This window comes from Nomascus leucogenys, chromosome 11 (genome assembly GCF_006542625.1).
Source record: "Nomascus leucogenys isolate Asia chromosome 11, Asia_NLE_v1, whole genome shotgun sequence".
Lineage (NCBI taxonomy): Eukaryota > Metazoa > Chordata > Mammalia > Primates > Hylobatidae > Nomascus > Nomascus leucogenys.
Window position 1 is genome coordinate 117,165,217 of NC_044391.1, and position 20,836 is coordinate 117,186,052.

General features: G+C 41.7%; 1 protein-coding gene across 1 annotated transcript in view; it reads right to left on the reverse strand.

Annotated features, from left to right (window-relative positions):
* Positions 1 to 548: 548 nt before the first annotated feature.
* The window catches only part of UBXN7 (UBX domain protein 7), a 79,518-nt gene continuing 59,230 nt past the window's right edge, over positions 549 to 20,836 (reverse strand). The window contains exons 6-11 of the mRNA XM_030823017.1: positions 18,722 to 18,868; positions 15,836 to 15,926; positions 14,404 to 14,531; positions 8,350 to 8,743; positions 7,904 to 7,983; positions 549 to 2,567 (exon numbers count right to left, since the gene is read on the reverse strand). Coding sequence (XP_030678877.1) covers positions 2,406 to 2,567; positions 7,904 to 7,983; positions 8,350 to 8,743; positions 14,404 to 14,531; positions 15,836 to 15,926; positions 18,722 to 18,868 — 1,002 coding nt within the window. The 3' untranslated portion in view covers positions 549 to 2,405. The remainder of the gene's footprint in view (positions 2,568 to 7,903; positions 7,984 to 8,349; positions 8,744 to 14,403; positions 14,532 to 15,835; positions 15,927 to 18,721; positions 18,869 to 20,836) is intronic.

Genomic DNA, 20,836 nt, shown 5'->3' on the forward strand with positions numbered 1-20,836 from the left:
CACAGTAACCCAAGCTGAAAGAGTCACTTTGGTTTCTCATCAATGAACGTGCACGTGCTGAACATATCGGAAAGAACTACACCCTCTCACTGATGAACATGTTGGCAGTTCTCCCAACTGTTTTCTCAAGAGAAGCTAGAAGGTAAAGAGAATGAAACAGAGCCCTATAGGAAACATGGTTGACTTGACATGTCTGAGCGATCTGGGCTTCAGCTATGACTTTGCTGGAGTACAGATGGCCACCGTCAGAGCACAAAGCTGAGCAAATCTCCTCTTCTTACCCTGTGCCCTCCCTGAATTTTTGGATTTCTGACTTTGTCTACTACCAACAAATGTTTTACCCTCCAGTGCACCTTTGACAGTATACAGCTCTATTCTTCAAATGGCAAGTATGTTATCCAAGTTCAGAGCTACAACTGAGGAATTAACATGAAAACCATCTTTCACTCAATAAATCAGAAGCTGCTAGTTAAGCCTCAAGAGCCTATGAAAAAACACCAAAGTGTATTACTCAGTCACCAATCTAAAGAGAGAACTTTGACTCAAGGTAGAAATGAAACCGTAATTATATAAATATATTTATAAATATTTATACAATTATATACTTATACATAAGCACTTACACAGACTTAGAAAAAAATGTAAGAACATTAATTCAAAAGGACTCACTGAAGAAGAAAAAGAATTTTCCATGATTTCCTTGAGGAGATACATAACTCATTCTTTAGGGAGAGTTCCTCAAAATTCAACCATTAGAAACCATATCCTATAACTGTGTACTAGCAACACATAGCATCTTTTTTTCTTCTTTTCCCAAATCCCCTAATTGCCAAGAGAGCAATCTTAAAGTAGATGAAAACCTAAAGGTGTCTACACAACATCTGAGGAACATATGTTCCTCAGATAAAAGAATGAATCTAAATTCTCAACTGACAAAAAGGTCCATTTAATATTTTTCATTTTACAAGTAAAAGTTCTAGTTTTGCCACCAGAATCACGACTACCCCTTCAGAGGACTCCATTTAAGCTCAAAATACGAAATGAGCATAGGGGAAGTTGATGTGTAAATGGTATTCCACAGATTGAAGATGGCCTCTTCTAAAAAATACTGAAGAAAGCTTTCACCAACTCTAATTTGATTTTGGGTTTTGTTCGCAGAAAAAACCCACAACATCTGAAAATTACTAGTAACCTCCGCCATCCTCCTTACTAAACGTTGTCTTCTGAATGGAGTTTAAAGGTCTTCCCCTTAGAGAGGCTTTCCATTTTGATTCCTTTTGAAAGAAAACAGCATGCGGCCTCATGTTCAATTCAGTCACCAGAGCCTTTTAGAGACTATTCCAACCAGGGGCAAAAAATGAACCATTACTTCTAACCAAAAGAACATGGTTAGCAACTCTCAGCTGAATGGTTTTCTTTTTCCCCAGGGACATACCTAAGTATGCCTGGAACAACACAGGACAATCAATAACCATAGTGGTTACAATTCCACGCCATTGTACTACATGATTATTGACCAGCTGCCTTCCTACAGATCACTGCAGACTCAGACAATGGAGGGCTCCAAAGGAACTAATATGCCGTGCTGGCAAAAATAGCAAGCACCTTCCTATCCCAGTCACCACGATAGGTTCACTTAATGTCCATTCTTGGACTAGCAGGATCAATACAGAGTAATAAAGAAAACTGTCTCAGGCTAGGACAATGAAAGTCACCCCATGCTATATGTTCCATATTTAACACTCATTCTGCCAATAACACATGTCATGGAAATAGTCCTTATAGCTGGGAACATGAAAATCCTTTGAAAAAAGTTTTTAAGTATGATGAGCAATAATTACAAGGGATGCTTTTTCCACGTAAACAAAAGCCTGGATATTTTGTTAAGTGATATTTCCACATGAAGAACACAACAAAACCAAACCCATGTTAGAGAATTTCTTCTCCCTACTAAACATGGGGGCTTACAAAAAAGGGAGGGTTGTTCTTACTCTGAATCTAGCCATTCCTTTGCCCGACGAGTCTGGGGAGTAATGTTAACATTTGATCCCAAAAAAGTGCTGTGCAAGAGACCACTTACTGGAACACACAATTCCTGCTGCTAGTACTAGGAGAGGTCGTATCCTTACACTTCAGTTTGGTCACCAGATTAGGTAAGAAAGAAAAGTGTGGAGGGAGGCGGGAGGAGGAAGGGTACGGAGTGGGGAGAAAACAGAAGAGGAGAAAGAAACAGAGGCGAAGAAAGAGACTGATTACAGGAGAGATCAAGAAGTAAGAGAAGGAAGGTGACTTGCTTGCCCAACTTTGGCTCTGTGGTCCTATGAGCCAAAATGCATACTTAGTGACATGGTATCTCATAGGAAAAGGGAAAAAAGGGGTGAGCTGAGAGAGGTCAAGACATGGTGTTAATTTCTTTCCTGTACAAAGACAGTCTCTTGAGGACAAAGGCCTGCCTCTTGCAATGTAATATCATAGTCCAGATGAGATAATTTCCTTCGAGGAAAGTTGGTGAGAAGTTCAAAACGTTCATTTGGGTATCCTTTAGACTGGACGTGCTTCACCAAAGCCTATAAAAACAAGAGAAAGACAAAGCCATTAGATGGAAAAAAAGGAAAGAGCGTATTAGTGAATTAAATATAAAACATTCTCTTTTTAATCATTTTAGATCAGCTATTAAGTGTAAGTTCTTCTTTCATATAACCAAAGCTTGCCCTTGTGGAAGGGCCAAAATAAACCTTCGGACAGGGAGATAAATCTGAACCCAATTACTTACAGCCATTAAGTGATACTGAAATACACAGCTATTACTTGTCTCCCCAATAAATGTACCCAGTCACTATTTATAAAATTAAATTATTGTTCTCATTTTAAAACATTTGATCTGTTTTCCTTTCTTCCTTTTATCAAGGAAGACATGTCCTTCATTCTACCTACCCCCAATCTTGCCACCTGTGCACTGAATCTCTTCTTGCCTTCTCAGAAACTGGACCATTCCCATCTTTTGCAGGTTTCTTCAACATCTCCCTCTCTGCTTCCCATCAAACTTCAACACTGCTTGCATTTCAGTAACACAGTCTTCAAGAATCAGCCTAATTATCTCCAGCCACAGCAAACGGCCAGTAATGCCTGACCCAAGGGATTCATTCACAGGCTAAGCTAAGCTAGTCAGACTCAAGATTCTGTTTCCAGCAGTTAAAAACAGAGGGTGTCGGGGCACGGTTGCTCACATCTGTAATCCCCGCACTTTGGGAGGCCAAGGAGCGGGACAGCTTGAGCACAGGAGTTGGAGACCAGCTGGGGCAAAATAGCAAAACCCCATCCCATCAAAAAATATGGGCCAGGCGTGGTGGCTCACCTGAGGTCAGAAGTTTGAGATCAGTCTGGCCAACATGGTGAAATCCCATCTCTACTAAAAATACAAAAAAATTAGCTGGGCATGGTGGTGCACACCTGTAATCCCAACTTTGGAAGGCTGAGGCAGAAGTGCTTGAACCCAGGAGGCAGAGGTTGCAGTGAGCCAAGACCATGCCACTGCACTCCAGCCTGGGTAACAGAGCCAGACTTCGTCTCAAAAAAGGTAAAAATAAAAATAAAAACTAGCCAGGCATGGTGGTGTGTGCCTGTAGTCCCAGCTACTGGGAAGGTCAAGGTGGGAGGAGAATGGCTTAAGCCTGGGAGGCAGAGGTTGCAGTGAGCCGAGGTCATGCCCCACAGCACTGCAGCCTGGGCAGAGCCAGATCCTGTCTCCAAGAAAAGTAAGAAAAAAACAAAACAAAACAAAAACCACAGAAAGCTCATCAGCTGTGTTAGATGAAAATGCCCACAGCATCACCATGATAAACCACGTGCGAGCTGAGGAATAAACAAAAGCCACCAGTATGCAGAGAATGGTGTGAAGCAGAGAATCCCAAGAGAAAACCTACAGGCCCCAGAAGAGAAAGAGAGAGAAAAACAGACACAGTTCTTTTTTTTTTTTAGACGGAGTCTCGGTCTGTCGCCCAGGCTGGAGTGCAGTGGCACGATCTCAGCTCACTGCAAGCTCTGTCCCCCGGGTTCACACCATTCTCCTGCCTCAGCCTCCCGAGTAGCCGGGACTACAGGCGCCTGCCACCACGCCCGGCTAATTTTTCTGTATTTTTAGTACAGACGGGGTTTCACCGTGTTAGCCAGGATGGTCTCGATCTCCTGACCACGTGATCCGCCCGCCTCGGCCTCCCAAAGTGCTGGGATTACAGGCTTGAGCCACCGCGCCCGGCCCAGACATGGTTCTTAAACACTTTGCAGTTGCAGCTGCTACGAAAACCACTATCCTCTTCAAATAACTCCAGTCATCCTTTTCCAGAAGTAATCATTTCAGTTGGGTTTCTATTCCATGCAGGCATGAAACAGAAAAATCTTCACTGGAACATACCTTATGTGGCTTACCTAATTGAATCTGGGAAGGAAATAAACTAATTAGAATTAAGATTCACAACCAGGTGCTCCCAACTGTAATCCCCGCACTTTGGGAGGCTGGGGCAGGAGGATGACTTGAGCTCAGGAGTTCAAGACCAGCCTGGGCAACACAGTGAGAACCCTTCTCTACAAAAAAGAATTTTAAAAAATTAGCTGGGTGTGGTGGCACACACCTGTAGTCCCAGCTACCTGGGAGGGTGAGGTGGGAGGCTCGCTTGAGCCCAGGAGGCAGAGGTTGCAATGAGCTGAGATTGGGCCACTACACTCCAGCCTGAGCGACAGAGCCACCCTGTCTCAAAACAACCAACCAACCAACCAACAACAACAAAATGACTCACCACAGTTTGCAGTTAGAGATCAGACTAAACATCTAACACCTCTTTCTTTTTTTTTTTTTTTTTTTAAATAGAGACAGGGTCTCACTTTGCTGCCCAGGCTGGTCTCAAACTCCTGGACTCAAGTGATCCTCCCCACCTTGGCCTCCCAAAGTGCTGGGATTACAGGAGTGAGCCACTGCACCTGGCCTCCCACACCTATTTCAAAGAATTATCAAGCACTGAACTTACTCCAATAAATTAGCTTCTCTGCTTCAAGAAAATGCTTCCGACGCCCTGTTTCATTGTGCTTCAAGTTATTGAAGGTCTGCGGCAACCTTGTGTCAAGTGCCTCTATTGGCTCCATTTTTCAAACAGCATGTGCTCACTGCATGTCTCTGTGTCACCTTTTGGTAATGCTTGCAGTATTTCTCTTTTTCATTATTTTATCTATTATAATGATCTGTGAGCAGTTATCTTTGATGTTACTATTCTGCTTTTGGGCACCACAAACCACGCCCACACAAGACCGCAAACTTAATAAAGAAGTATGTTCTGACTGCTCCACCTACTGGGAGTTTTCCCATCTTTCTCCCTCTATTCAGGCCTCCTTATTTCCTGAGACATGACAGTATTGAAATTAGGCCAATTAATAACCTACCATTGTAGGCCTCTAAGTACCCAAGTGAAAGGAAGTGTTGTCCATCCTCAAAGTCAATTGCTAAAAACGATTAAGCTTAGTGAGAAACGCATGTGGAAAGCTGAGACAGACACAAAGCTAGGCCTCTTGCACCAAACAGCCAAGCTGTGAATGCAAGGAAAAGTTCCTGAAGGAAATTAAAAGTGCTACTCCAGTGAACACACAAATGATAACAAAGCAAAACAGGCCGGGAGCAGTGGCTCACACCAGCACTTTCGGAGGCTGAGGTGGGCGGATCACCTGACGTCAGGAGTTCAAGACCAGCCTGGCCAACATGGTGAAACCCCATCTCTACTAAAAATACAAAAATTAGCTGGGTGTGGTGGCAGGCGCCTGTAATCCCAGCCATTCGGGAGGCTGAGGCAGGAGAATTGCTTGAACCTGGGAGGTGGAGGTTGCAGTGAGCTGAGGTCGCACCATTGTACTCTAGCCTGGGTGACAGAGCAAGACTCTGTCTCCAAAAAAAAAAAAAAAAAAAAAGGAAAGAAAGCAAAACAGCCTTATTGCTGTGCTGCTGAAAAGGAGAAAGTTTTAGTGGTCTGTAGAGAAAAATCGAACCAGTCACAACATTCCCTTAAGCCAAAGCCTAATCCAAAGCAAGGTTCTAACTCTCTTCAATCCTATGAAGGCTGAGGGAGTTAAGGAAGCTACAGAAGAAAAGCTGGAAGCTAGCAGAGGTTGGTTCATGAGGTTGAAGGAAAGAAGCCACCTCCATAACATCAAAGTGCAAGGTGAAGCAGCAAGTGCTGATGCAGAAGGTGCAGAAACTTACCTACAAGATGTAGTGAAGATAACTCATGAAGGTAACGACACTAAATAACAGATTTAAGTTTGACAAAACAGCCTTCTATTGGAAGAAGATGCCATCAAGGACTTTCACAGCTAGAGAGAAGTCAGTGCCTGCACTCAAAGGTTCAAACAGGCTGACTTTCTTGTTAGGGGGTAATGTAGCTGGTGACTTCCAGTTGAAGCCAATGCTCATTTAACATTCCAAAATCCCAGGTCCCTGAAAAATTATGTTAAATCTACTCTGTCTGTGTTCTACAACTCTAACAACAAAACCTGGAAAGACAGCACATCAATTTACAGCATGGCTTACTAAATATTTTAAGCCCATTGTTCAGACCTACTGCTCAGAAAAAAGATTCAACATATTACTGCTCATTGACAATGCACCTAGTCACGTAAGAGCTCTGATGAAAATGTAAATAAAAATGAATGTTGTTTCCAGTCTGCTAACCCAACATCCATTCTGCAGCCCATGGATCAAGGAATCATCTTATTTAAGAAATACATTTTGGCCAGGCATGGAGCCAAATCTCAACACTTTGGGAGGCTGAGGTGAGAGGATTACTTGAGTCCAAGAGTTTGAGACGAGCCCTGGCAACACAGCAATAAAACATCTCTACAAAAAAGAAAATTAATTGGGTATGGTGATCTACTCAGGAGGGTGAGGTAGGAGGATCACTTGAGCCGGGGCAGGGAGTCAAGGTTACAGTGAGCTATGACCACTGCACTCCAGCCTGGGCAAGAGACCCCCCCCGCCCCGCCAACTTTTTTTTTGTTTTTAAGGCTATAGCTGCCATAAATACAGATTCCTTTGATGAATCTGGGCAAAGTAAACTGAAAACCTTCTGGAAAGGATTCACCAGTCTAAATACCATTAAGAACATTCACGACTCATAGGAGGTAAAAATATCAACATGAACAGGGCTTTGGAAGAGGTTGATTCCAACCCTCATGGATGACTTTGAGGGGTTAAGAATTCACTGCAAGTGGGGTAAAAACTGCAAGAGAACTAGAACTAGAAGTGGAGGATGGCGATATGACTGAACTGCTGCAATCTCATGATCAAACATTAAAGGGAGGGGGGTTGCTTCTTATGGATGAGCAAAGAAAGTGATTTCTTGAGATGGAATCTACTTCTGCTGAAGATGCTTTTAACACTGTTGAAATGACAACAAAGGATTTAGAATACTGCATAAACTTGGTGCATAAAGCTGCAGCAAATTCTGAGAAGACTGATTCCAGTTTTGAAAGAAGTTCTACTGTGGGTAAAATACTATCAAACGGCAACACATGCGACAGAGAAATTTTTTGTCGAAGGAAGCAATTGATGCAGCAACTTCATTGCTGTCACATTTTCAGAAATTGCCACAGTACCCATCACCCTGATCAGTCAGTAGCCATCAATATCAAGACCCTCCACCAACAAAAAGATGACTCACTGAAGATTCAGGGGATCATTAGCACTTTTTAGCAAAAGCTTTTCTTAATTAAGTTATGTGCTTTTTTTTAGATATAAAGCTACTGCACACTTAATAAGACTATGGAATAATGTAAACGTAACTTTTATATGCACCAGGAAACCAAACAATTTGTGACTCGTCTTACCGCAGTGGTCGGAACTGAACCAAAGCAAGCCTGTACTTACTAGCAGTTTAGCTTGCTCTGGAAGAGTGATCTGTTCCCTTTTTCCATCTGGATACCGCAACATCAGCTGTGCTTTTGGTCCTAAAAGAAGGGTTTAAAAAAAAAAAAAGGGATACAGGAGTTTAAGACAGAATATTAGTTTAAATAAATATGTAAATAAATACAGCCATTCAGCAATTATTCAAGTGTTTTGCTGGAGTGCAGTGGCGTGATCTCAGCTCACTGCAACCTCCGCCTCCCTGGTTCAAGCCACTCTCCTGCCTCAGCCTCCGAAGTAGCTGGAACTATAGGCACGTACCACCATACCTGGCTAAGTTTTGTACTTTTAGTAGAGACAGGGTTTTGCCACGTTGGTGAGGCTGCTCTTGGAACTCCTAACCTCAGTGATCCACCACGCCCGGCCCCAATATCTAAGTTTGCAGTAAAGTATGTCTAAATGTAACTTACCATTCACATCTATCCCCTCCACCACTCCATCTGCTTTTTCAGGTGGCATCTCCAGTATCTCTGAATCCACGGCTGGCAATCCTTGGTGGTTTGTGGCTGTTCCAGGATCAGTTCTGACTGGTGGCTCAGTCAGCGGCCTTCTATTCTCCTCTTTTCTATGCCCCAAATCTTTGTGGGGAGACTTTCTGGACTTGGCAAGATTCTCGACCTCTTCTTCTTCATCAGAGCCGCAAACGGATATGAACTCCTCACTGCCAGAAAAAAGTTCAGATTCAGATTCTTCATCTGAGCGGCTATCCTGTTTTGTCTGTGTTGAATCAAAATGTGTTTCTTGTAAGGAGGCTCTGATGGCAGCTTCTAGCTGGCTGTCTTCACTTGCATCTATAAGGCTCTCCTGTGAGATGGAGTCATAAAACACAGGAAAAAGAACAAGTTAAACCAAAAAACAAGTCAAACAGCATAAGAAAAATAATAGCTTGCCATTCATTATTATGTTCTGCTGACTGTATCCCTTCTACTTTAAGAGCAAGGACTACATCTTACATAGCCAAATTGGAATGGAGATATATATATGTGCGTGTATACACACACACACACACACGCACACGTTTTTGTTGTTTTTTTTTGTTTTTGAGATGGAGTCTCACTCTTGTTGCCCAGGCTGGAGTGCAGTGGCGCGATCTTGGCTCACTGCAACCTCAGCCTTCCCAGGTTCAAGCGATTCTCCTGCCTCAGCCTCCTGAGTAGCTGGGATTACAAGCGCCCGCCACCACGCCCAGCTAATTTTTATTTTTTATTTTTTGTATTTTTAATAGAGATGGGGTTTCACCACGTTGGCCAGGCTGGTCTCAAACTCCTGACCTTGGCCTCCCAAAGTGCTGGGATTACAGGCGTGAGCCACCGCACCTGGCCTATACATACATACATACATACATACATACATACATATATATATACACACACACACACACACACATACACACACACATATATATTTTTTTAAGAGACAGGGTCTCACTATGTTCCCCAGGCTGGTCTTGCACTTCTGGGTTCAAGTGAGCACAGGCATTTTTTTAAATATCAAAATGAAGGCCAGGCGTGGTGGCTCACGCCTGTAATCCCAGCACTTTGGGAGGCCAAGGCGGGTGGATCAAGAGGTCAAAAGATCGAGACCATCCTGGCCAACATGGTGAAACTCCGTCTCTACTAAAAATGATTAAGCTTAGTGAGAAAGGCATGTGGAAAGCTGAGATAGACACAAAGCTACGCCTCTTGCACCAAACAGCCAAGCTGTGAATGCAACGAAAAGTTCCTGAAGGAAATTAAAAGTGCTACTCCAGTGAACACACAAACAAAGCAAAACAGGCCAGGCACAGTGGCTCACATCTGCACTTTGGGAGGCTTGAGGCGGACAGATCACCTGAGGTAAGGAGTTCGAGACCAGCCTGGCCAACATGGCGAAACCCCATGTCCACTAAAAATGCAAACATTAGCTGGGCATGGTGGTGCACGCCTGCAGTCCTAGCTACTCAGGAGGCTGAGGCAGGAAAATCACTTGAACCCAGGAGGCAGAAGTTGCCATGAGATCGTGCCACTGCACCCCAGCCTGGTGACAGAGCGAGACTCCATCTCAAAAAAAAAAAAAAAAAAAAAAAAATCAAAATGAACAAAATCAAGGAAAGTTTATCTATTACCTGCCTAGAGAAAGACAAGAATTAAAAGTTTTAACTATAAAGTCAAAACACCATTCTTTAAAATGACTAAAACATAGAGACAAATATTTACTTTGTTCACCACTGTATTCTTCAACTAGTAATTCCATTAATTACAATGAAGGTTTTCATTATGATAACGAGAAATGCAACCTTCTACAGTTTTTCCCTTGGTAAAGTTCTAATGCCACAGATTTTACTAAACTTAATGAATCACAAAATATGTTGTTTGAGTGGAACTTACTTAGCTCCTGAGTCAAACATACGATGGAGGAAAAAAATTGTAAGATAATCTAAAATTGAACACTGGATATTTCACGATATTACAGAATTACTGCTCATTCTTAAGGCATTGTGATAGTATTTTTAAAAATAAAAAAGCCTTTATCTTTTAAATATATATGTCAGAGTATTAATTAATGAAACAATGAATTCTGAGATTTGCTTCAAAATAATTCAGATGTGATGGGATATAGAGGAAAGAAGACTGGCCATCTGTTGATAATTACCGAAATTAGCTAACAAAGAGGCTCAATAAACTACTTCAACTTTTGAATATGCTTAAAATTTTCCACAATAAATAGGTAAAAAAAAAAAATGTGGGTTGCTAATAAAAAACTAAAGAAACCACATTTTGGCTTTTACTATCAGGCAATCATGTAGCTAAAAATTAAAGGGAAAAACATTTTTTTGGTGGTGGTTTTTTTTTTTTTTTTTTTTTTTGAGACAGGTTCTACTCTGTCACCCAGGCTGAAGTGCAGTGGCATAATCTCGGCTCACTACTACCTCCACCTGCCAGGCTCAAGCAATCCTCCCACCTCAGCCTCCCAAGTACCTGGGACTACAGGCACACATCACCACACCCGGCCAAAGGAAAATTTTGAAGTAAACTTCAGGTTAACTTACCACCCCTCAAAAGCAAGTAGAGGTGTCTATGTGACATGCAATGGCTTAGGTGGATTGTAAATTTACAGCAGTGACATTGCACATATAGCATGTAGCTTGATTTAAAAAATTGTGGCCATGGCAGACACTGTCAGGCTCCTATTGAATTTCATTCTCCTCTCATTTCCTTACTTATATAACCCTAATTAAGTTTATAAAACATGTTCAACTAAAAAATTCATTTTACTAATTTCTCTTGTAGCTAGAAAATAGTATTGAGCAATAGCAGTACTTATCAAAAAATTACAGAATTAAATGCTTATATTAGAAGAGAGAAAGGTATCAAATTAATGACCTAAGCTTCCCCACCTTTAAAAAAAAAAAAAAAAAGAGTATACATCCAGGAAAAGAAAATAAAATTAAGCCCAAAGAAAACATAAATTAATAAATGACCTAGAAAGCAAATACAATAAACAAAAAACAAAAAAACCCCACCAAAATCCCAAAAGCAGTTTTTTGGGTTTTTTTGTTGTTTTTTAAGAGACAGAGTCTTACTGTTGCCCAAAGACTGGAGTGCAGTGACTACTCACAGGCATGATCATAGCACACTACTGAACTCCTGGGCTCAAGCAATATTCCTGCCAAGCAGATGGGACTATAGGCACATGCCACACCCCAGCTGGTTCCGTAAGATCAATAAAACTAAGCCTCTAGCCAGACTGTCAGGGGGAAAAAAGGGAAGCCACAAATTACCAAAAACAGAATTGAGAGGGGACAACTACAATCTCTACAGTCATTAATGGCATCACGAGGGACTATAATGAACTCTGTCAATATAGTAAAATGAACAAATCCCTAGAAAGATACAACTTGCTAAAGCTTATCCAAGAAGAAACAGATAACCAAGTAGTCATGTATCTACCGATAAGACTGAATTTGTAGTTTAAAATTTTCCACCAAAAAAAACTCTAGGCCCATGCAGCTTCACTGGTAAATGTCATCAAACATTAAGGGAGAAATAATAACAATTCTACAGACACTACTGCAGAAAACAGGAAGAAATACTTCTCAATTCATTGTGAGGTCAGCATTAACATGCTATCAAAAGCAGAAAACGACATTATAAAGCATTACATGGAAGAAAGGAAACAACAACAAAAAGCTCTCAAAAAAACTATAAATCAAGCAGGAGAACTGCTTAAGGCCAGGAGTTCGAGACCATCCTGGCCAACAAGAGTTCTATACTATCCCTTAGGGCTTTTCCTTTATGACAGGTGATAACTGAAGGAAGTGTTCCTCACATCTTCTAAAACTATTTTTAGGCTGGGCATGGTATGGTGGTTCATGCTTATAATCCCAGCACTTTGGGAGGCCAAGGGAGGAGAATTGCTTGAGCTTAGGAGTTTGAGATCAGGCTGAGTAACATATTGAGACCCTGCCTCCACAAAAAATAAAAAATTAGCCAGGCATGATGGTGCACACCCATAGTCCTAGCTACTCAGGAGGCTGAGGCAAGAAGATCAACTGAGCCCAGGAGTTCAAGGCTAGCAAGTTTTCTTTTTTTATTTTCATGTTCTCTCAAGGCTGCAAGGACTATAGTGAGTTAATATCATGCCACTGCAGTCCAGCCTGGGCAACAGTATGAGACCACATCTCAAAAAATACAATACAGGCCGGGCGCGGTGGCTCACGCTTGTAATCCCAGCACTTTGGGAGGCCGAGGCGGGTGGATCACGAGGTCAGGAGATCGAGACCACGGTGAAACCCCGTCTCTACTAAAAATACAAAAAAATTAGCCGGGCGTGGTGGCGGGCGCCTGTAGTCCCAGCTACTCGGAGAGGCTGAGGCAGGAGAATGGCGTGAACCCGGGAGGCGGAGCTTGCAGTGAGCCGAGATTGTGCCACTGCACTCCAGCCTGGGCGACAGAGCGAGACTCCGTCTCAAAAAAAAAAAAAAAAAAAAAAAAAAAATACAATACAATACGATACGATACAATACAATACAATACAGTACAATACAATACAATAAATACAATACAATACAATACAAATTTTGCCGGGACACCCAGAATCCCAACGCTTTGGGAGGCTGAGGCAGAAGGATTGCTTGAGGCCAGTTTGAGACCAGCCTAGACAACATATGGAGACCTCCGTCTCTACAAAACTTTAACAACTTAGCTGGCATGGTGATGCACATCTGTGGTCCCAGCTACTTAGGAGGCTGAGGTGGAAGGATCGCTTGAGCCCAAGAGGTGGAGGCTGTAGCAAGCCATGATCACAGCACTGCACTGCAGCCTGAGAAATGGAACGAGATCCTGTCTAAAGAAAAAAACAGGCCGGGCGCGTTGGCTCACGCCTGTAATCCCAGCACTTTGGGAGGCTGAGGAGGGCGGATCACTTGAAGTCAGGAGTTTGAGACCAGCCTGCCCAACAAGGCGAAACCCCATCTCTACTAAAACTACAAAAATTAGCCGGATGTGGTGGTGCACGTCTGTAATCCCAGCTACTTGGGAGGCCAAGGCAGGAGAATCGCTTGAACCCGGGAGGCGAAGGTTGCAGTGAGCCAAGATCACACCACTGCCCTCTAGCCCTAGCAACAGAACAAGACTCCAGCTCAAAAAAAGGAAAAAAAAAACAACCAACAAAACAAAACTATTTTTATCCCTACTGCTATCAAACCCAAACAGACATGAAAACCAATGTGAGATTGCTGTATCTTTGCAAGTTCAGTCTCTTATTTGCAACCAATCTTGATACCAATTATCAAACATGTCTACCTAGTAATAGTATATTCTAGAAATTAAGTATAGAAGTAAATTCTAGGAGGGCCAGAGAGCCAGGCCCTAAAGCTATATTAACCAATAAAAATGCTCAACTATACCATGACAGTTGTTCCAGCAAAAAACAAACACACCACTTCCAGTGTGGTGGCATGTACCTGTAGTCCTAGCTACTCGGTCAGTTGAGGTGAGAAGACTGCTTCAGCCCAGGAGTTCTAGGACAGCCTGGGCAAAACAGCAAGATCTCACTCCAAAACAAAAAACAAAACACACAAAAAAACCGACCACTTTCACTGCTATTTAGACCTGGATATCAGAAGCCCTCCCAGAGCTGTCCCTAAGGAAGTAGCCACCTCTACCACTAGGCTTGCCAGGTCAGTCCTCCTGCCCAACCTATTCACATTGCTTCCTTCTAAATCCAGATCCTGGGGCATCTGCCTGCACTCTAGCTGCAAGACAGACTGGGAGGAGTATGAGTATCATGATTTCACCAAGAAGATGGAACTCTCATGTGGGAAATTATCAAAATATAAGGAGGATATCTAAGATGCTATAGCCACAAGTGAAAGTTGTCCACTAGTTAGATTATCTTTACCATCTGAACATCAAACATTTTATATAAGATGCTTACGACCAATTACATTTATTTTCCCATCACCACCTCCTAATTATACTTACTGAACGGGCACATTTTTTGGGGGGACTGCTAGAAAGTCCATCCAGTTGTCCATGTTCACCCAGAAATCCCGTCACTTGGTCCAAGAAAGAAGATACATCTAACTGGTGCCATTCTACTAGCTTCTGACCTACAGATTAAAAACGAGGATCTATAAATATAATATCTAGAATCCTTCTGAACATTCTCATTAAGTATCTCTTTCAGCATATGCACAGATTTAAAAACCAGGATCTATAAAGGTAATATCTAGAATCTTTCTGAACATTCTCATTAAGTATCTCTTTCAGCATATGCACAGATTAAAAACCAGGATCTATAAATATAATATCTAGAATCTTTCTGAACATTCTCATTAAGTTTCTCTTTCAGCATATGCACAGATTAAAAACCAGGATCTATAAAGGTAATATCTAGAATCTTTCTGAACATTCTCATTAAGTATCTCTTTCAGCATATGCACAGATTAAAAACCAGGATCTATAAATATAATATCTAGAATCTTTCTGAACATTCTCATTAAGTTTCTCTTTCAGCATACACATAATTAAAGTGTACTGTAAAGACGTATCCTCTCAACTAGCTTATGCTATATAGTGTCTTCATAACCTAGAAGTCACATCAATTATACTCACCTAACAGATTCCCACCAATAATGAGAGGGCAACTATCTTATGCGCTGCTATCGCTTACTGCCATTTAGGAAGAAGAGATTCAGACAAAGCAATATCTATACAAAACACAATCAATTAATAAAACCAGCTCCACCCTCTGCTTCTCGGGTGGGATCACAACTAGTATCTGGGCAATCTTAATATTTTAGTGATAAAAAAAAACTTTTCGTTTGTTTTTTTGAGACGGAGTCTCACTCTGTCGCCCAGGCTGGAGTGCAGTGGCGCGATCTCGGCTCACTGCAACCTCCGCCTCCTGGGTTCAGGCCATTCTCCTGCCTCAGCCTCCCAAGCAGCTGGGACTACAGGCGCCCGCCACCACGCCCGGCTAATTTTTTAAATAATTTTAGTAGAGATGGGGTTTCACCGTGTTAGCCAGGATGGTCTGGATCTCCTGACCTCGTGATCTGCCCGCCTCGGCCTCCCAAAGTGCTGGGATTACAGGCATGAACCACCACACCCGGCCGATAAAAAAACTTTTAAAAACCCCTTAAAAAAGGTAAGATGAACATATCAGTTATTCTTCAAAAGAACAGAACTGCACAAACATAAAATACTACCATCTCCCAATGTTGCCAGAAAACGATGTCCTAAATACATACATCAATAGATGTTTAAATATTATAAAGGGAAACAAACAGGAAACCTTCACCTAAATTACTACAATTCTGAAAACAGATCCAGTCAAATATTAAAGATCAATCATTTAGGTAACTGAAAGACAAGTAATAGGTTAAAAGCTGCATGCTGATATAAATCTTACCTGTCCGTGGGTCCAATATGGAAACATAGGGGAAATCCCCTAACTTATAAAACTGTATGTATCTCTGACCTTCCTCACTGTCATGATAAACCTGTTAAATCATTGATATAGAAGAAAGAAGTCAGCCTCTAAGAAAAGAACCAACTATAACCTTGTAATATACCAACATCAATTAGCTCTCCAAATATACCTCTGGCATATGTATTAAGATCTCACTCCTACACTAAAAAGAAAATGAAGGTCATCTGGTTTGAACTCCTTCAACTTCCTACTTTCAGCACCCTCTGGAAATTTACCATAAACATATTGACCCATTCCTCCTCTTTCCCAGTTCAGATGAGGTATTATTCCTCCTGCTCAAGTTATCTGTCAACCTATGTCATTCGTAACTCTCAACCATATACATCTTAATAAATCACAATATATTAAGATTATGGGCCGGGCAAGGTGGCTCACGCCTGTAATCCCAGCACTTTGGGAGGCCGAGGCGAGTGGATCACAAGGTCAGGAGATTGAGACCATCCTGGCCAACATGGTGAAACCCCATCTCTACTAAAATACAAAAAATTAGCTGGGCATGGTGGTGCGCACCTGTAGTCCCAGCTACTCGGGAGACTGAGGCAGGGAAATCGCTTGAACCCAGGAGGCAGAGACTGCAGTGAGCTGAGATCACGCCACTGCACTCCTGCCAAGCGACAATGCAAGACTCTCTCTCAAAAAAAAAAAAAAAAAAAAAAAAAAAAAAAAAAAAGATTATGGCTCCGCATGGTGGCTCGCACCTATAACCCTAGCATTGTGGGGCAGAGGCAGAGGACAGCTTGAGGCCAGCAGTTTGAGACCAGCCTGGGCATCTCTACGAGAAGTTTTTTTTGTTTGTTTTTTAAATTAGCCAGGTTTAATGGTGTGCACCTATAGTCCCAGCAACTCAGGAGACTGAGGTGGGAAGATCCCTTGAGTCTACAGGTGTTAGAGCCTGCAGTGAGCTATGAGTGCACCACTGTGTTCTGGCCTGGGTGACAGAGCAAGACCCAAGAAAGAAAAGAAAGAAAAGAAAGAAAGAAAGAAAGAAAGAAAGAAAGAAAGGAAGGAAGGAAGGAAGGAAGGAAGGAAGGAAGGAAGGAAGGAAGGAAGGAAGGAGAGAGAAAAGAAAAGAAAAAGAAAGAAAGAAAGAAAGAAAGAAAGAAAGAAAGAAAGAAAGAAAGAAAGATTATAAGCTCAAGAGTCCAGCACAGTGCTAAAGCAAAGAGCTGCTCGATCAATATTTGTTGAATAAAATACAAGGAATTTTACCATTAAAGTTACATTAAATTTAGGGGCCTGTAAAATATAAACAGGCAAATTAATAACATTTTTTTTTTTTTTTTGAGACGGAGTCTCGCTTTGTCGCCCAGGCTGGAGTGCAGTGGCGCAATCTCGGCTCACTGCAAGCTCCGCCTCCCGGGTTCACGCCATTCTCCTGCCTCAGCCTCTCCGAGTAGCTGGGACTACAGGCGCCCACCACCACGCCCGGCTAATTTTTTTGTATTTTTAGTAGAGACGGGGTTTCACCGTGGTCTCGATCTCCTGACCTCGTGATCCGCCCGCCTCGGCCTCCCAAAGTGCTGGGATTACAAGCGTGAGCCACTGCGCCTGGCTAATAACATTAATAGTATATCTTAGAGTAGGGGAAAAAATTAAGCTCCTTCATAAGTTTTTATTTTCTATAACTTTTCACAAAATAAAAAATTAAAAAATTGAGCCAGCACGGTGATTCATGCCTGTAATCCCAGCACTTTGGGAAGCCAAGGGAAGCAAATGGCTTGGGCCCAGAAGTTCGAGACGAGCTTGGGCAATATGGCAGGACCCCATCTCTACAAAAAATAAAAAAAAAAATTATATGGGCATGGTGGTGCATGTTTGTGGTCCCAACTACTCAAGAAACGGAGGTGGAAGGATCATTTGAGCCCAAGAGGTCAAGGCTGAGCCATGTTCATGCCACTGCACTGCAGCCTGGGTGACAGAGCAAAACCCTGTCTCACAGTGGGGGAAAAATGGTACAAGGTCTGTAACCTTATCTCATTAGCTAGGAAGACTAAAGTGACATGTCTAAGAACACAGAGTTAAAAAGTATCAAACTCAAGCTAAAATCTAGGTCTTAGCCAAATGCTTCCAATTACCTCAAGATCTTCTATACCTGCACTGTCTAATACAGCAACCACTACCCAGAAGTGGCTACTGAAGCACCTGAAATCTGGCTACTCCAAATGGAGAAGGGGTTTAAGTATAAAATACAAACCATATCTTGAAGACTTAACACCAAATAAATGCAGATCATCTCATTATTTTTGTATTAGTTATATAGACATATTGATTTAACCAAATACATTATTAAAATTAATTTCATCTATTTTGATTAATCTTTTTTAATGTGGCTACTGGAAAAATTTAAATTATGTGTATAGCTTACAATATACTTCTACTGAACAGCAGTTTGTTTGTTTTGTTTTGTTTGAGATGGAGTCTTGCTCTGTTGCTCAGGCTGGAGTGTAATGGTGCGATCTTGGCTCACTGCAATCTCCGCTGCCCGGGTTCAAGTGATTCTCCTGCCTCAGCCTCCCGAGTAGTTGGGATTACAGGCGCCTGCCACCACACCTGGCTAATTTTTTGTATTTTTAGGAGAGATGGGGTTTCACCATGTTGGCCAGGCTGGTCTCAAACTCCTGACCTCAGGTGATCCACCAGCCTCAGCCTCCCAAAGTGCTGGGATTATAGGCGTGAGCTACTGTCCCCAGCCGGTTTTACCTTTTTTTAAATGTCTTAATTCATTATAACCAAATTCCTTTCCCTCAACATGCCACACTACAAAAGTAAAATTCTACAAAACTTCTGATTAACTCTCCTTCTCACCTGCCAGAAAATGAAATGTTCCCGGATAATATTCTTCACAGCTTCGTTGCTCCACACATCGCGGTTGAGGCACTGACATGCAAAGTCTTGAACATTTTGAATGTTTATCATCAGCCACTTATTTTGCATCTGGCCACACTCTTTGGCCTGCAAGAGTAAAGTTACAAATTTGTTAGAAATAATTTCTACTTGGTGACAGATGTTTCCGTAGTTGTTCAGAGGTTGTTGTCTTTCACTAAAAATACTAAGTTTTTGTCAGATATGACATCTAGAGTTTTCAGTATTTATACATTCTATATATTTACTTCGTATATGCATGTATAGCTATACTGTCCATTTCAAGCACTTCTCAAATTTAAATGAACTCATTTCTCTTCTATGCAGTTATTTGTTATAATGGCTGATTTTTCCTTCCTTCCTTCCTTCCTCCCTCCCTCCCTCCTTCCTTTTTTTCTTTTTCTTTTTTTTTTTTTTTTTTTTTGAGACAGAGTCTAACTCTATTGCCCAGGCTAGAGTGCAGTGGGGCAGTCTCGGCTCACTGCAACCTCCACCTCCTGAGTTCAAGTGATTCTTCTCCTGCCTCAGCCTCCCAAGTAGTTGGGATTAAAGGCGCGCCCCAACACGCTTGGCTAATTTTTGTATTTTTAGTAGCGATGGGATATCAACATGTTGGCCAGGCTGGTCTCGAACTTCTGACCTCAAATGACCCGTCCACCTTGGCCTCCCAAAGTGCTGGAATTACAGGTGTGACTCACCGTGACCGGTAATGGCTGAATTTTTAATGTATGTTTTAAACATCTTTATCTGAAAAGGATTCAACAAACTTAAGATCAACAAGTCACATAATTTTATTCTCTTGCAACATCCAACAACAATTTTTTTTTTTTTTTTGAGACGAGTTTCGCTCTTGTTGCCTAAGTTGGAGCACAATGGCACGATCTCGGCTCACTACAACCTCCACCTACTAGGTTCAAGTGATTCTTCTGCCTTAGCCTACCGAGTAGCTGGGATTACAGGTGTGTGCCACCACGCCTAATTTTTTTATGTATCTTTAGTAGAGAGACGGGGTTTCACCATGTTGGCCAGGCTGGTCTCGAACTCCTGACCTCAGGTGAGGCACCTATCTCAGCCTCCCAAAGTGCTGGGATTATAGGCGTGAGCCACCGCGCCCAGCCAATTATACTTCTTTTTATGAATGCAATTGCTGTGTATATTTTACTTTGTTTTCTTCAACATCATTTCTGGAACATTTTTAAACATCATATTAATCTCAGTTATTAGGCATATATGCTATTTGGAGAATCACCCTAAACATTTTAGTAAAAACTGCTGAGAGTTTTTTCTCTTAAGAGTTGTCTTCCTAGGAGTAGATTTCAAAAACTGAGATTACAAGGTCAAAGAATGTTTGAGAATGATCCCCAAACAACTCTACGATTCATACAACAGATATCACTATATCAATCGTTAGTGTGTACTTTTTGCCTGTCAGTCCCTTGTCAGCATAAAGACCCATGAAATGCTGCTGAGTGGAAAACAATGGCAGAAAAGCAAATGAGCAAATGCTGCCTCAAATCTTTGCCTAGGAAAGAACAGTGACACGAAACCATAGTTTTGGAATAAATTTATCCTAGAACAATATTCTTTTCCAAATCAGTGTGACATGGGAAAATCTTAAGAATCAATGAATTTGGTGTAATAACAATCCAAGAACATACAGGACATCATTTTGTGGGTACTGAAAAATGTGAGACTGAGAATATCTTCTGTTTTAAGAAGGTTTACATCATCTCACAAATAGCTTTTTTTGTATGAATCCCCAGAATAAATTATTTTCTTTTTTGCTGTTTATATTTTTTGTAGAGACAGGTGTTTCACTATGTTTGCCAGGCTGGTTTGGAACACCTAGCCTCAAATGATCCTCCTGCCCTGGCCTCCAAAAGTCCTGGGATTGCAGGTGTCAGTCACCCCACTCAGCCCCAGAATAAATTATCTTCTAATATTTGCTTACTGATTCCACAGGTGAAAACCCAAGGTCTAAAAAGAAATATCCTTATATTGAGCCAGGAAGCTGCATTTAACTGCTCAAAGGCTTATTTTAAAATATACAAATATAAT